Below are 17,638 nucleotides of genomic sequence, written 5' to 3' on the forward strand. Positions count from 1 at the left end.
TAATCTGTCCTGAACCTGATGTAAACCTGACTTGAACCGCTGAAAAACTACTGTGTCAATTAGCTGTGAAACCTGAGCTTCAATCTGCACCGCACATGTGTGAATCAGCACTCAGTTCTGCATAAAACATTAATTGAATTGACATATAAATGTCATAAAATTGTGATTTTTTTTTATACAGGTATAGCACATATTATTATGTAACTAATTTCCTTATAAATACATTTTAGTTATGGTTGATAACAAAAGTATAAAATAATATACTTTCAAAGAGAATTCTTAGTTTGATATAGTTGTGTGACTATTCCTTGTTCATTGTGTACCTATAGACATGCAGTATTTTCATCTGTATGATTATATGCCATCTTAGTCCATGCAGGTGAATATATATCAGCTCATCATCTCAGGTGTTATAACCCCCTCTGACTTCTGTTATAGATGCATTAATAGAATAAGCTTGTCAAATATGCAGAGTGTAACCTGACCAATGCTATTCCAGGTGCGTTGCTGATGTGCCTAGTCTGTAAGAGTGTTTACCATCCATGGCAATGGCCATATCTTCATGGCACAATAGAAATATTTGTTATTACTTGCAAGAGGCACATGCACACACCACTGCAGCCTTTGAACAACTTTATCCTCCATGTCAATCATTTAGAATTCAAGCATGTATCTGTTGGTCCTGAAAGTCAATGGCAGCCCCTGAAAAGTCAATGTCACTTTCACTGCATATAAACTACAGGTGACATTTGAAACCTTTTCAAATGGTTAGAAACGTCTTTGCTACTAACTTGAGAGACTAAAAAATAAAATAAATTCAATGTACAGAAATCTTTTAAAATTAGCTATAGAAAGGTCTCTGTAAAACAGTGTCTCAAACATTTTTTTGTCCAATTTTCAAAGCTTTCTGTAGGGTGTAAAGACCTCTACTCACTCTGCACTGGGTTTCTGAACTAGTGATATGTACCCCTTGATGTACTTCTGATAGATTCTAACAGATTCAAGAGGTACCAATCATTAAAGCAACTTGAAAGGACAAGCAATGTAATAACATTGCAGGGGTCACACCTTAAAATTTGGAAGTTACCGTTGTGGAGGTTTAAACATTCTAGTCTATTATAACATTTAGTTCTGAAAATGATATATTGCTAAATGTAGTTAGGCAGTAATTGTGGTGCAATATGCCCTTCCTAACGTTGGCCATATTTTATACAATCTGATTGTACATTCTCCTATAGATCTACCATTGACCATGTAGTGCAAGGGTCTGCCTGACTGGATACCAACTGATTGCACATACTAGGTAGGTCCTCATAATTTTGGTAACTCTAAAGATGATTGCACAAAAACTGTATGTTCAGATTGTAGCGTGTATGGTGACCCTTAGACCTATTTACAGCAATGGTATTTTAATCAGATTGACTCAGTATCTATTTTTGGGACATGTGATCCAATAAGGTGCAAATAAATATGTCTAGTGTAGTAACAATATCAACCAAAACACAGATTTGGCAGATATAAGATAAAAAGCTTCCCTTGTGATGTCATAAAACTTATTTGCCGGTCTCTCCAACTGGGCAAACACAGCATCAACAGCAGATTAACACCTCAGCTTCATGTTAAACAATTACATAGAGGGAAGAAAACAACAAAGACACCAAATGCAACAAGCCAAACCTTCAAATCGTTTAGATGGCTTCAGCTCTCTACAGGGAATTTAAATTCACAAGTTACTACATTTATCTGTCACTGTCAACGTTTCCATGATAACTAACTGACTAACTAACTAAAAAACATACCTGAGTTCTCTGCTAACCACTGGAAAAAAATATGTGCTGCAGCACTTAATTTGCACTTCCAGTTTTCTTTTAGTCCCCCTGCAAAATTCCACAAATATATGTTGATCTTGCCAGTGAAATTCACCTAAAGCAGCTTCCTTTGATGGTGGAAAAATGATGCTGTACCATCCCTGAATTTAACCACTAGCCTACTGGACACTTATACCCCCTTCCTGCCCAGGCCAGTTTTCAGCTTTCAGTGCTGTCACATTTTGAATGACAATTGTGCGGTAATGCAACACTGTACCCATATGAAATTTTTATAATTTTTTTTGAGACAGAGTTTTTTTTTGGTGGTATTTAATCACCTCTGGGTTTTTTATTTTTTGCTAAACAAACCAAAAACAACTTAAAATTTTGAAAAAAAAAGGTTTTTCTTAGTTTTTGTTATAAAATTTTTTTAATAAGTGATTTTTCTCCTTCACTGATGTGCGCTAATGAGGCTGCAGTGATGGGCACTGATAGGCTGTACTGATGGGCACTGATGAGGAGGCACTAGTAGGTGTCACTGATGGGCATTGACAGGCATCACTGATGGGCACAGAAAGGCAGCACTCATATATGGCACAGATAGGCAGCACTGATAGGTGGTACTAATAGACGGCACTGACTGACACTGATAGGCGGCACTGACTGGCAATGTTAGGTGGCACTGAATGGCACTGTTAGGCGGCACTGGGCATTGATAGGTTGCACTGATGTGCACTGATATGTGGCACTGATTGGCACTGATAGACGGCACTGACTGACAGTGATAGGTGGCAGATTGGCAGCACTGATAGGTGGCACTGACTGGCATTGATAGGTGGCACTGACTGGCACTGATAGGTGACACTGAAAGGCAGATCAGATGGGCACTGATATGTGGCATTGATGTGCACTGGTAGGCACTGATATGTGGCATTGATGTGGCACTGATGGGCACTGGCAGGTGGCACTGATGGGCACTGGCAGGTGGCATTGAGGGGCACTGACAGGTGGCACTGCTGGGGCTACACTGATCATCAGGGCACACTGATCATCAGTACCCTGATGATCAGTGTACATGTCCCCTCCGAGGAATGCGGATTACTGTCTCTCCTCTCCTCTCAAGCTGTCAGCATGACAGCTCATGAAGAGAGAAATGCTGATAACCGGCATTTCCCTATTTACATGTGATCAGCTGTGATTAGACACAGCTGATCACACAACCGAGCCGACATCTTCGGCTCTTTCCGTTGATCGGTGATCCGCTGTGTCCGAGGGACACAGTGCACCACCGATCACCGCACTGCGCGCTCCTGGAGCCGCGTATGCGCGGTTAGAGTGGGAGGACATCATATGACGTCCTCCCAGAATGAGAGAACCGCCTTGTGCCCGTCATTACCTGATATGGCAGGCTGGAGGCAGTTAAAGCAGAGTTGCCCCTCATATAGGCCCTGTCCTACACTGGATGGGGGCATGGTCATCAGCATTTACATTGCTAATTTACAAGCCTGTAGATTGTCAGTAAGAACCTAACCACACTTAGTCCTGTCCACTGCTGTCTGGAAAGACATCACTAGCTCTGTTGCTTAATGTGAGTAGCAGTATCTGGGAGGGGGAGCTTGTGGGATACATGTGAAGGAGGGTTTGGCTCACTATGAATAAGTAAAGAATGTTTATTGTTTACTTTTTGAGACTTTCCATAGCAGCTGGATTAGTGACTTGTTTAGACTGTCACAATTGAGTTTTACCTTTTTCACTTTGTTTCCTATTCCAGAGAGACAGTAGGAATTAACGGGACATCTTTTTATCCACCTGCCCTCCAGAGGATTTACATCCCTTCCCAACCAGGCCATTTTTTGTGATACAGGGCTACGTTAAATAACTGATAATTGCGCGGTCGTGCAACGCTGTACATTAATTACATTTGTGTCCTTTTTTCCGCACAAATAGAGCTTTCTTTCAGTAGTAGTTGATCACCTCTGCAGTTTTTATTTTTAGCTCTATAAACAAAAAATGCAGACAGTTTTGAATAAAAAACAATATTTTTGACTTTTTGCTATAAAACATATCCACTAAAAAAAATAAACAAAAATCTAATTTTGTCATAAATTTAGGCCAAAATGTATTCTACTACATGTCTTTGCTAAAACAATCCCATTACGTGTAAATTAATTGGTTTGCGTGAAAGGTATAGCTTCTACAATTGGCAGTGTATATATACTGGAATTTTTATTTACATTCTTTTATACTAGTAATGTCAGCGATAAGCAACTTCAGCGGGCATTCTGACACTGGGTAGGAACTGACTAACTGTAATTGACGTCCCCAGAGACACTAATACAATGATCAATGCTAATAAAAAGCACTGACACTGTGCTAATGACACTGGGCAGGAAGGGGTTAACTTTTGGGCGATCAAAGGGTTAACTGTATGCTGTGTGTGTTTTACTAGGGAGACATGATGTTTTGTATCTCTCTGCTGTGCAGAGAGATACAAAACAGCATGTCCATGCTGACAGGGGAGAAAACTGTGTTGTTTACACACAGGTCTCTCCCCTGTCAGCTTTACACGGTGATCGCTGAGTGCTGGCCGGGAATCACTGTCCGGGACCTGATGACTGACATCCCTAGCCACCAATAGCGGCATGTGTAGGGCGGCCCATGCACGCCCCCTACTTGGAAATGCAAATCAAGTATATATATGTGATTTCACGCAGCCCTGCTGCCCTGTAGCAGTACTTCTACTGTAGGGCAGCGGACAAGCAGTTAAACTGAGAGATTTTTACATTGCCAGAGCATACAGGGTTTATTTACTAAAGCTGGTTCACTCAGAATCTTGTGCAGCTGTGCATGGTAGCCAATCTGCTTCTAACCTCAGCTTGTTCAATTAAGCTTTAGCAATAAAACCTGGAAGCTGATTGGCTTCCATGCACGGGATTCTGAGTAAACCAGCTTTAGTAAATAAACCCTACAGATTGGAGGAATCACCCTAACAGAACACACTACTGGCATCTTCCCCAACTCTCTAAAACATGCGCTAGTCACCCCCATACTTGAAAATGCCTCACTTGACCCCACCAAGCTTAGCAACCTAAGACCCATCTCCTTACTCCCTTTTTGCCTCCAAACTCCTTCAACATCTAGTCTACAACTGGCTGAGCTGTCACCTTATTGAGAATAACCTTCTTGATCCCCTTCAGTCTGGATTTCGCCCACAACACTCCACAGAAACTGCTCTCCTAAAACTCACAAACGACTTACTAACCACTAAAACTAATGGTCACTATTCTGTATTCTTACTCTTGAACCTCTCTGCTGCCTTTGACACAGTTGACCATCCCCTCCTCCTCAAAAAACTATATTTACTTGGTCTCCATGACTGTACTCTCCGTTAGTTCAAATCTTACCTATCTCACCTTCAGTGTCACAACTCTACTTCCTCCTATCCAACTCCTCTTACGCTCGTGGTTCCCCAAGTTTCTGTTGGACCTCTCCTATTCTCGATCTACACTTCTTCCTTGAGTCAGCTGATAACTTCCCATGGTTTCCAATACCATTTCTGTGCTGATGACACACAAATCTATCTCTCTACTCCTCAGCTCACCCTCAGCTCACCCTATCAGTTTCTTCACGTATCACTGATGGCCATAGAGGGATTACTTTGATGCAGTTGGCCAGCTTAAGCATGTATTGCAATATGTGTGAACTAAATATCCCTATTTATTGCATAGTCTGCTTGAAAAGGTATATACCAGTGTACAGAGGGTCCTTCAGTATTAATATGTGGTTACACCGCTTTAGCACCTGATGGATAAATGCATGCACTAGCTGTTGGGATTTGAGCACAGGTATCTCTTGTTTGTTTTTTTATATCAGACTGGATGTTACACCACTTCCTAAAACTCAATCTATCCAAAACTGAGCTCATAATATTTCCTCCCCCATGTGCCTCTTCCCCTGATTTCTTGGTCAGGATCAATAGCACCACTATCAACCCATCCCTGCATCCCAGAGTGCTAGCGGTAATCCTGGATTCTGAACTATCCTTTAAGGCCCACATCCAATCCCTTTCCAAATCATACCCCCTCAACCTCCGCAACATCTCCAGAATACGCCCCTTTTTAACCAATGATACCACAAAGCTCCTAATTTACTCCCTGGTTATCTTTCCCCTCGGCTACTGCAACTCCCTCCTCATTGGCTTAACTTTATATAGGCTATCTCCCCTCCATTCCATCATGAATACTGCTGCCAGGCTCATCCACCTTACCAACCGTTTAGTGTCTGCTGCCCCTCTCTGCCATTCCCTACCCTGGCTTCCACTCACCGAACAAATAAAATTCAAAATATTAACAACAACTTACAAAGCCATCCACAACTCTGCCCCCCAGCTATATCAGCAACCTGGTCTCAAAATATTAACCAAACAGCTCTCTTTGATCCTCCCAAGACCTTCTGCTCTCTAGTTCCCATGTCACCTCCTTCCATGCTTGTCTCCAGGACTTCTCCTGAGCTTCTCCCATCCTATGGAACTCCCTACCCCAATCTTTCCAGCTATCTCCTAATCTATCCACCTTTAGATGATCCCTGAAAACCCTTTAAGGAAGCCTGTCCTGCTTCTAACTAATAAACTGCCTTTTATTTCCTCGATAAGCTCATCCCCCACAGCTATTATCTTTTGTATCACTCAATCCTTCTTCCTAGATTATAAGCTCTAATAAGCAGGGCCCTCTGTTTCCTCTTGTACCAAATTGTATTGTAACTGTAATGTCTACCTTAATTTTGTAAAGCGATGCACAAACTGTTGGCGCTATATAAATTCTATATAATAATAATAATACAGAATAAATCACTCTCCACTCTACCCAAAATAAAATTAAAACAGTTTTTAGAAACCCACTCTAATGCATAAATAGATCTTGTAAAATAACGCATTTCTGACAAAAAAAAGGCCTATACTGTTTGTGTGCACTGCAAATTCACATGTTTACACAAACCTACTTAAAATTGAATTATATGCATACATCTTTTGTTGTAATTATCTATGAAATTGCAAACTTCCTGTTTACAAAGAGATATATATTTATTTATTTACAATGTATAATGGAAAATCCAATAGAAGGAGTGAGAACACACAGTTTTGTGTGGGAGGAACAAAGGTTTCGAGAGACACGAAACAACATCCAATACTGCACTTTTCACCCAGATCAGGTGACAATTTCATGTCTGCAGGTCAGGCATACAACTGTCAACTGGGAATAATTGACCGAAAAGGTTAGGACATCTATTCCAATAACAACTGCCCCTTTTGTTCCATCAACTGCAGTGTTCACCTGCACCTCTCTGCACCATCCCTCCCCTCTTCCCCTTTACAGTGGCAGTAAGACAAATGCTCCATTGAGCTAAGTGTTCATTAATTGGATGTTGCCAAGAAAAAAGGCAGGGGCAATGGCAGGGAGATCACAGTGCTGATGTCACATATAAGTATGAAGAGCCAGCATTTGCTACCAGGAAAAATTATTTCTGACAGATGAAGGAAGCCCTTATAAACCAATCTGAAAATGTTATTTAAAAAAAAATCTAAATTTGAAGCTACACTTAAAATAAACATTGTATTTATTATTGTTGCAGTGCAGTTTTAAGCAATTTGACTGTAGCTTGTAAATGACAATAAAAAAGAAAGGTTGTAGTGCATAAAAAAAGAAGATTTAACAGCCATTAGCAATATACAAGTGAAAGAGACAGAAAATTAACAAAGGATTAGAAAACACAACAGAAATAGAGTGCAAGCCAGTTATGCAATGACATAAATGAAGAGACAAATGCATGAGATGAAAAGCGTGAAGACAAAGGTAATAAACTGCTGCTGCATGTGTCTTCAGAGCAAGAAGTTTTTACTTTTGCATAGCAACATATGTTATATGCACCAAGCAGATGACCGTAAAATGAGATATGCAGCAAAAACACGGTAGACCTCCAAGCATTGCTGAAACAAAAAGACCCTATGCATTTTACAGTCTCAACATGGTGAATATAAGTTTGAATTAGCATGTATAAGGGGTTTTGGTCTAATACCAATTATACATGAGTGATGGTGGCAAGCAATATGATTTAATGATGACGCTTAGCACTGAGTGGATTGTGAAGCAAGAACAACTGAATTAAAAATGGCTGATAAAATTAACATATATACACCATGGCGTCAGTGTATGACCATAAAATGCAAGAAGGTGATGGAGTGATATGGAACAAACCTTGGAGAAATATCGCATCCTTGCTGCATAAAGGCACCCAGGGAAAACCAAAGGCTGTTAAATATCCCAAATTCATTTGGTGGGTCAGGAGGATTCTGAGGGTCACGAGCTTCATCGGTGTCCTCCAAGTGCCATTCATAAGGGCTGAATCTGCTCACAAGGAAAAGAACTACACTGACTCCAATATATGCAAAAACTATACACATCCATATTTCATAGGCCAAGGGGTCCAGGAAGGAAAACACTCCTGGTTTTGATTTTTGAGGCTTCTTAATCATGATGGAGATGCCAAGGCTCATAAATGGTTTTGAAAAATCAATCACTTCTTCCCGTACCAGAGTAATGGTGAGAGGGGCAACAGCTATGTCTGCTCTCTGAAAACAAAGAAAATAGTTTAATAAGTGCACCTTTGTTTTGTAAAATGAAGCAGCAGTTTCAAACACTGTCTCCAGAGCTCCCTAACAGTTCAGGACTTGTTTTACTGGTGTATTGAATGCAGGAGATAGTTTTGTTATGGCATGTATTAGGCAAAAATGGTATGAAATTATTACAGAGAAAATCCTACTGACTAGCCTGTACAATACTTCTATAAGCAGAGGGGTAGAAGAGAGAGCAGGAGGAAAGGAAATAAAAGTGTAGAGAGGATGAATAAAATATTCCCCTAAATTAGTGCTTACCTAATGTAATATAATGGATAGATTTGCTATGAATAATTATTAAAAGAATTTTAAATATCTTTAAAAACTTTCGTTATCATAATATAAATTGTAATTTGGCCTTCCTATCTTTTTTTTAGTAGTGATCTGATGTGCCTGTTTATTTTTCTGTTACCTGTCAAATAAGACAGCCATTCCCTAAACAGTACAGAGAGGAGAGAAACCAATGTTTATTTAACAAAGGAGCAGAGGAAAGGTGAACTAAGTCACTGCACCCTCACCACACCCCTGGTCCCCACTGTACTTATCTCCTTACTTGATTATCTTCTGCTTCCCATGTAGCCGGTATAGTAGTCTAGGAATCTAAAAAATGCAGTACACAGCCTGAAGATTGTGCAGCATCATGGTGGTGAGCTTGGATTGGTCAGTGCCAGCACATGACTGCACTGACTAATGAGAATCAATCTGAGAAAGAAGGGTGCAGAAGAGCATGACTGTCAAAAGCCCAAAAGCTAAATTAGCTAGCATGGGCAGTGAAAGATAATCATACAAAGAGAGAAGTTCAGCAGAGACCAGGGGTATGGGGAGGGTGTTAGCAGTTAGTTCACCTCTTCATGTTTTGTGAAAAAGTGAACAAACCTTTATTAAATATTTTTTTTTCCTAGCACATGACTGCATGATACGAGTTTCATCTTTGTTTGTTTTTTGGTATACAGCTTCAGTCACATACAGTAATTTGCCTCTAATATACTGTGTCCTACATCCTGCTAGCTACCACTTACTGTAAAAACCCTCCTTGCAGTCATGCCAGGTCCCCCTCACAGCTATAAATTTCTAGTTCTGCATGGGGTAAGAGCAATGATGAACTTCCAACAATTGCCCTCCCCTTTCTTTCCTCCTCCTCCTTCATTACCAAAACTTTTTTCACAGAATGCAACACATTCTGTGAATAGAGGAGAGGTGGATAGAAAACAAAATTCCTTCTACCATTAACAGACAGTGTTGCATTCTGTGAAAGCAATAAAGGGGGTTTTGTTAATGCAGGAGGACAGAAGAGGAGGGCAAGTGTTGGATGCCCTTTACAGTCACACCACTGCACTTAATCCATGGAGCACCAGGAGTTCACAGCTGCAAGGGGATCGGACATCCCTGAAAGGAAGAATTTTACAGTAAAAAAAAGTGTGGTAATAAGTAATAAGTCATAGTATGGTCAAGGCTCCTTGTCTAAATAAATGTTTCAGGAAAGTGACTTAAATAGTTCTGAATCTACTAGATAAACATAAGAGCCAGGGAAGTAGCATTTTAAGAAGGTAGGTCAGCAAAGGCAGCCTAATACTGCGTTTGCATCAGATGTTATCAAATTATGGTTAAGATTGTTTTCAATGTAGTTGTACAACAGCAAATGCATCACAAATACAACATTTAAAAGAAAATTTGTAAAGCCAATTTTTATTCCCACCCTTATATTTTCTAACAAAAGTTATATTCTTGGTCATAATGCATTTCTTTTCCTCTTTGTATACACACAGATTACTTTTAAAAGCACAAACCATTGCTGTAAAAAATATGATAAATGCAAATCATTTATCAAACCATAGATGCATTTAGTATTTGCTTGCGTATCTGATGTAATAGTAAAAGGTTCTCTGCACTGGGTGGATCTGCTTGTCTTTTGTATTAAGATCATAAATCAAGAATGAAGCCATTTAAAATTGCACATGTAGCAAGTGTTTTCAGAAAAGCACCGGTTTTGTTTCTTTAAAGTGCAGAATTCATTATTATTTCATGACGTTCACACCAGCTAACAATCCATAACTCAGGAAACATCAAGCATTAAGCTTTTAAGGTAAATCGGTTTGGATGATGTACGATGTTAAAAAAAAAGAATGTAAGCAATTCTTAAACAAGACTCAGGGTCATTATTTTTAAAATGTTTCTTGCTGAGGCTAGTGCTGGGACAAAATCAGCTATACACTTTAGGGTATTTTAGAAAATGACAGATTGCTCTAAATTAGATTTCAGGCAGACTGGTTGGGATCTTAAAATTGACTTGGCCAAAGTTTGGTCCAATTTTACCCTTGATAAAAGCAAGTGATGCCTTGCCAGTGACAAGTGTCCCAGGTGTAACATGTGATGTGACCCTTCTTTCCTTCTAATAATTTCCAGATATAAATATGTTCATCTGTTCACAGTGTATAGTTCAGACAATGCAACAGTGGGAGTAAGTGACTGCTGCTATAAGTACTGGTGCACAGTACTGTTATGAAAAAAGTCAGACTGTGCATTTATGTAAAACAAAACCCTATGGCCAACTAAAGGACATACCTTTATAAAAAAAAAAAGGTAAAAATATAATCACTTTGCAGCCACTTCTCTTACGCCACTGATTCTTAATATTAACCTGTGTGTAAAATACAGCCTTCCCTGAGGCCTGCCATAAACAGCAGAAGGCAGTCAAAAATATAAGCTGCAAATATTCTTTCTTGCAAGACTATTTCTATTAAAATACATAATTGCTTCTACCAAACATGCGTGGTTATTAGAGATGAGCGAATCGAACTAGGCGAACCGGAATTCGAGTCGAATTTCAGGAAATATTCGATTCGTGTCGAAACCGAAATTTTGCCTACTTCGGGTGCGCGAATCGAACATTTCCCGATCAGCCGGCAAAAGTGTCCCTGCAGTGAGCTCCGCTATTTCTGACAGTTCTCTGACAGAAGGAACACATGTTTAGCGGTTGAAACATTGTATCTATTAGTTTACATTTAGGATACAGATGTTTCAACCACTGTACATGTGAAGAAGTTGTGAGAGAACTGTCAGAAATAGAGGAACTCTGCACATACACTTTTTGCCGGCTTGGAATTATTCTTCTTTTCATCCTACTTCTTCTTCTTCTTCATCCTCAGAAGAAGAGGATGAGGATGAGGATGAAGAAGAAGAAGAAGAAGAAGAAGAAGAAGAAGAAGAAGAAGAAGAAGTAGGATGAAAAGAAGAATAATTCCAAGCCGGCAAAAAGTGTATGTGCAGAGTTCCTCTATTTCTGACAGTTCTCTCACAGCTTCTTCACATGTACAGCGGTTGAAACATCTGTATCCTAAATGGAAACTAATAGATACAATTTGTATCTATTAGTTTCCATTTAGGATACAGATATTTCAACCGCTGTACATGTGAAGAAGCTGTGAGAGAACTGTCAGAAATAGAGGAACTCTGCACATACACTTTTTGCCGGCTTGGAATTATTCTTCTTTTCATTCTTCTTCTTCTTCCTCATCCTCATCCTCATCCTCATCCTCTTCTTCTGAGGATGAGGATGAAGAAGAAGTAGGATGAAAAGAAGAATAATTCCAAGCCGGCAAAAAGTGTATGTGCAGAGTTCCTCTATTCTGCAGATACACTTAGAGGAGCTCTGCAGATACACTTAGAGGAGCTCTGCACATACACTTTTTGCCGGCTTGGAATTAATCTTATTTTCATCCTACTTCTTCTTCTTCTTCTTCTTCATCCTCATCCTCAGAAGAAGAAGAGGATGAGGATGAGGATGAAGAAGAAGAAGAAGAAGTAGGATGAAAATAAGAATAATTCCAAACCGGAAAAAAGTGTATGTGCAGAGCTCCTCTAAGTGTATCTGCAGAGCTCCTCTAAGTGTATCTGCAGAATAGAGGAACTCTGCACATACACTTTTTGCCGGAAACCGCTGTATGGAGTGAATGTCCCAGAACTGTCAGAAATAGACTATTTATGACAGTTCTGGGACATTCACTGCATACAGCTGTTTTAACCGCTGTATGGAGGGAATGTCATGGAACTGTCAGAAATAGACTATTAATGACAGTTCTGGGACTGTCCTTCCATGCAGCGGTTGAAACATTGTATGTATTTGTTTCCATAAATGGATCCATTTATGGAAACAAATACATACAATGTTTCAACCGCTGTATGGAAGGACAGTCCCACAACTGTCATTAATAGTCTATTTCTGACAGTTCCATGACATTCCCTCCATACAGCGGTTAAAACAGCTGTATGGAGTGAATGTCCCAGATCTATCAGAAATAGACTATTTATGACAGTTCTGGGACATTCACTGCATACAGCTGTTTTAACCGCTGTATGGAGGGAATGTCATGGAACTGTCAGAAATAGACTATTAATGACAGTTGTGGGACTGTCCTTCAATGCAGCGGTTGAAACATTGTATGTATTTGTTTCCATAAATGGATCCATTTTATGGAAACAAATACATACAATGTTTCAACCGCTGCATGGAAGGACAGTCCCAGAACTGTCATTAATAGTCTATTTCTGACAGTTCCATGACATTCCCTCCATACAGCGGTTAAAACAGCTGTATGACGTGAATGTCCCAGATCTATCAGAAATAGACTATTTATGACAGTTCTGGGACATTCACTCCATACAGCTGTTTTAACCGTTGTATGGAGGGAATGTCATGGAACTGTCAGAAATAGACTATTAATGACAGTTGTGGGACTGTCCTTCCATACAGCGGTTGAAACATTGTATGTATTTGTTTCCATAAATGGATCCATTTATGGAAACAAATACATACAATGTTTCAACCGCTGTATGGAAGGACAGTCCCACAACTGTCATTAATAGTCTATTTCTGACAGTTCCATGACATTCCCTCCATACAGCGGTTAAAACAGCTGTATGGAGTGAATGTCCCAGATCTATCAGAAATAGACTATTTATGACAGTTCTGGGACATTCACTGCATACAGCTGTTTTAACCGCTGTATGGAGGGAATGTCATGGAACTGTCAGAAATAGACTATTAATGACAGTTCTGGGACTGTCCTTCCATGCAGCGGTTGAAACATTGTATGTATTTGTTTCCATAAATGGATCCATTTATGGAAACAAATACATACAATGTTTCAACCGCTGCATGGAAGGACAGTCCCAGAACTGTCATTAATAGTCTATTTCTGACAGTTCCATGACATTCCCTCCATACAGCGGTTAAAACAGCTGTATGGAGTGAATGTCCCAGATCTATCAGAAATAGACTATTTATGACAGTTCTGGGACATTCACTGCATACAGCTGTTTTAACCGCTGTATGGAGGGAATGTCATGGAACTGTCAGAAATAGACTATTAATGACAGTTCTGGGACTGTCCTTCCATGCAGCGGTTGAAACATTGTATGTATTTGTTTCCATAAATGGATCCATTTATGGAAACAAATACATACAATGTTTCAACCGCTGTATGGAAGGACAGTCCCACAACTGTCATTAATAGTCTATTTCTGACAGTTCCATGACATTCCCTCCATACAGCAGTTAAAACAGCTGTATGGAGTGAATGTCCCAGATCTATCAGAAATAGACTATTTATGACAGTTCTGGGACATTCACTGCATACAGCTGTTTTAACCGCTGTATGGAGGGAATGTCATGGAACTGTCAGAAATAGACTATTAATGACAGTTCTGGGACTGTCCTTCAATGCAGCGGTTGAAACATTGTATGTATTTGTTTCCATAAATGGATCCATTTATGGAAACAAATACATACAATGTTTCAACCGCTGCATGGAAGGACAGTCCCAGAACTGTCATTAATAGTCTATTTCTGACAGTTCCATGACATTCCCTCCATACAGCGGTTGAAACCGCTGTATGGAGTGAATGTCCCAGAACTGTCAGAAATAGACAGAAACTGTCACAGAACTGTCCTTCTTCTCATCCTTCTCCTTCTTCTCATCCTTCTTCTCATCCTTCTTCTCATCCTTCTCCTTCTTCTCATCCTTCTCCTTCTTCTCATCCTTCTCCTTCTGCTCATCCTTCTTCTCATCCTTCTCCTTCTTCTCATCCTTCTCCTTCTCCTTCTTCTCATCCTTCTCCTTCTCCTTCTTCTCATCCTTCTCCTTCTCATCCTTCTCCTTCTCCTTCTCATCCTTCTCCTTCTTCTCATCCTTCTCCTTCTTCTCATCCTTCTCCTTCTCCTTCTTCTCATCCTTCTCCTTCTCCTTCTCATCCTTCTCCTTCTTCTCATCCTTCTCCTTCTCCTCATCCTTTTTCTTCTCATCCTTCTCCTTCTCCTTCTTCTCATCCTTCTCCTTCTTCTCATCCTTCTCCTTCTTCTCATCATTCTCCTTCTTCTCATCCTTCTCCTTCTTCTCCTTCTTCTCATCATTCTCCTTCTTCTCATCCTTCTCCTTCTTCTCATCCTTCTCATCCTTCTTCTCATCCTTCTTCTTCTCATCCTTCTCCTTCTTCTCATCCTTCTCCTTCTCCTTCTTCTCATCCTTCTCCTTCTTCTCATCCTTCTCCTTCTTCTCATCCTTCTCCTTCTCATCCTTCTCCTTCTCCTTCTTCTCTTCCTTCTCCTTCTTCTCATCCTTCTCCTTCTTCTCATCCTTCTTCTTCTCATCCTTCTCCTCCTTCTTCTCATCCTTCTTCTCATCCTTCTTCTTCTCATCCTTCTCCTTCTTCTCATCCTTCTCCTTCTCCTTCTTCTCATCCTTCTCCTTCTTCTCATCCTTCTCCTTCTTCTCATCCTTCTCCTTCTTCTCATCCTTCTCCTTCTTCTCATCCTTCTCCTTCTTCTCATCCTTCTCCTTCTCCTTCTTCTCTTCCTTCTCCTTCTTATCATCCTTCTCCTTCTTCTCATCATTCTCCTTCTTCTCATCCTTCTCCTTCTTCTCATCCTTCTTCTTCTCATCCTTTTCCTTCTTCTCATCCTTCTTCTTCTCATCCTTCTTCTTCTCATCCTTCTCCTTCTCATCCTTCTCTTTCTTCTCATCCTTCTCCTTCTCCTTCTTCTCATCCTTCTCCTTCTTCTCATCCTTCTCCTTCTCCTTCTTCTCATCCTTCTCCTTATTCTCAGCCTTCTTCTTCTCATCCTTCTCCTTCTCATCCTTCTCCTTCTCATCCTTCTCCTTCTTCTCATCCTTCTCCTTCTTCTCATCCTTCTCCTTCTCCTTCTTCTCATCCTTCTCCTTCTCCTTCTTCTCATCCTTCTCCTTCTCCTTCTTCTCATCCTTCTCCTTCTTCTCATCCTTCTCCTTCTTCTCATCCTTCTCCTTCTCCTTCTTCTCATCCTTCTCCTTCTCCTTCTTCTCATCCTTCTCCTTCTCCTTCTCCTTCCTCATCTCCAAGGGCATTTAAATTAAAGGTACAGTGTTCTGCACTAATTTAAAGGCTCTCTGAAGCCTAGAAACCCTTTAAATAAGTCATCTTCGTAGCGGAGAAATTCGCATCGAATCGAATTTCACACTGGAATTCGCCGAATCAGCCGAATCGAATTTTTCATTTCTTCGCTCATCTCTAGTGGTTATTCACCACGCAGGCACTCCAGTGTCAGCCTTATAATTAGGTTGAAAAAATACACAAGTCCTCTGACTTCAAGCCTTTTCTTGGGCTAACAATGGCGAACTCCTGTGAACATCCAATTAATTCATTTTCCACTTGAGATTGGTTGGCCAGATGGAATCTGCAGTGATCACAACATGTCCAAAGATATGTCCAAAGATACTGTATGGATTTGAATGTTAATAGTTTCTTTGATATCATATAAAAACACCAATGTCATAGGGATAAAGATTGATCAGGCCTGATAACAGTGCACATTTTGTGGGACTGGGGCCACTTTGTCAGGCTTGTTAGAATTTACAATTATGTTTTTATATCTACATTAAACAAGCAATCTGTTTAGCAGTGAAATGGTCTGCATACTCACAGCTGACAATGCATGGGCAAGCCAAATAAATGCAAATACAGCTTGAAGGCTGTTAAAGCATAGAGCTCAAGTCATTGTAATTTGTCTTTAATATTGGCCTTTCCTCTTCTAGGTTATGTAAAATGATTGAGAATGGGGAACTACTTTTTTTTAAATGAGTCCTTTGGGGAATAATAGGACAGCAGGACCATTCAAATAAATAAAAAAAAGAAAAATAAGAAATGAGGTAGCACTACACTCATCCACATTAGGAAGCAGATTTTACTTGAGAAAAATAAATCAATGCTTTTCTTTTGATAACACTGAATATGATGCCAGCTCTTTAAACACGCAAGCACAGTCAATATTTATTGACTTTAGAATAGATCAATCAAGTCCCATGATAATACATGACCTCTGAAGGACTGAAAAGTAATTTCGAGCAAAAATTAATTTACTGTTTAACTAAAAGGTTGTATTCTCTGAGAGTCAATTTTAGGTCAAGCTGTGATAATACTACAGATCATGCAATTTAAGGGAAGAAAGCAAATGAAAAAATGAGTAAAATTGTACAGCTTTTAACAATGGTCTGCATTTAAGTGAGTTGGTGTGATGAGCGCAAATTACATTCTGATCTCTAAAAAAATCAAATACCTTTTTTGAATTGGAAAGCTGATTTTTCAATATGAATTTGAATATTATGTAATAAGAATCAAATTGCTTGTGATAAGATTACATATTTCTTGCATAAAATATACATGGATAGTCCCATGTTATGAGGAAAAAGTTATTCTTTAGTGATAAAATGCTTTACGTTTTCAAGTTCTTTTCTGACTGCTTCTGAATACAGTTTACATTTGTAGCCACAAATTAAAATGGTGTTTGCACCAGTTGGCCATCATTTAGCACCTGTGCAATTGAACACCCCCTAAACCGAAACATTTGAAATGGTCCTTTCTATATCAGTGGAGATGCAGATGGAGGTACAGTGCTATAAGCAAATGGTGCTGGTGTTGCTTATCTTGGGAATGGGGAGACAATAGGACATTGGTACATATATTCAAAATATGTACATTCGCTACCTACCCTGACAGTGGCTGGCCAGAGGGCCCCTATCTTCCCAAGTAGACAAAGATGGCCTCTTTGGGTAATTGTCACCTCATGTGTCTGGAGCTTAAAAATTTACTTAAATGAACCACTTCACAAAAAAAATCTATAAATTAATAT

At 39.7% G+C, this 17,638-nt stretch overlaps 1 protein-coding gene across 3 annotated transcripts in view; it reads right to left on the minus strand.

The window, feature by feature from the left end:
• GRIA3 (glutamate ionotropic receptor AMPA type subunit 3) overlaps window positions 1–17,638 on the minus strand; it is a 382,937-nt gene that overhangs the window by 29,152 nt on the left and 336,147 nt on the right. For all 3 annotated transcript variants that reach the window (XR_016312691.1, XM_089677207.1, XM_089677208.1), the window contains exon 11: window positions 8,060–8,433. Coding sequence is in view for 2 of the 3 variants with exons in the window: in XM_089677207.1 (XP_089533333.1) it covers window positions 8,060–8,433 (374 nt within the window). In the remaining variant the exon portion in view is untranslated. The remainder of the gene's footprint in view (window positions 1–8,059; window positions 8,434–17,638) is intronic.

The sequence above is a fragment of the Staurois parvus genome, unplaced genomic scaffold (assembly GCF_062004578.1).
Source record: "Staurois parvus isolate SC_StPar_1 unplaced genomic scaffold, SC_StPar_1.0 ptg000181l, whole genome shotgun sequence".
Taxonomy (NCBI): domain Eukaryota; kingdom Metazoa; phylum Chordata; class Amphibia; order Anura; family Ranidae; genus Staurois; species Staurois parvus.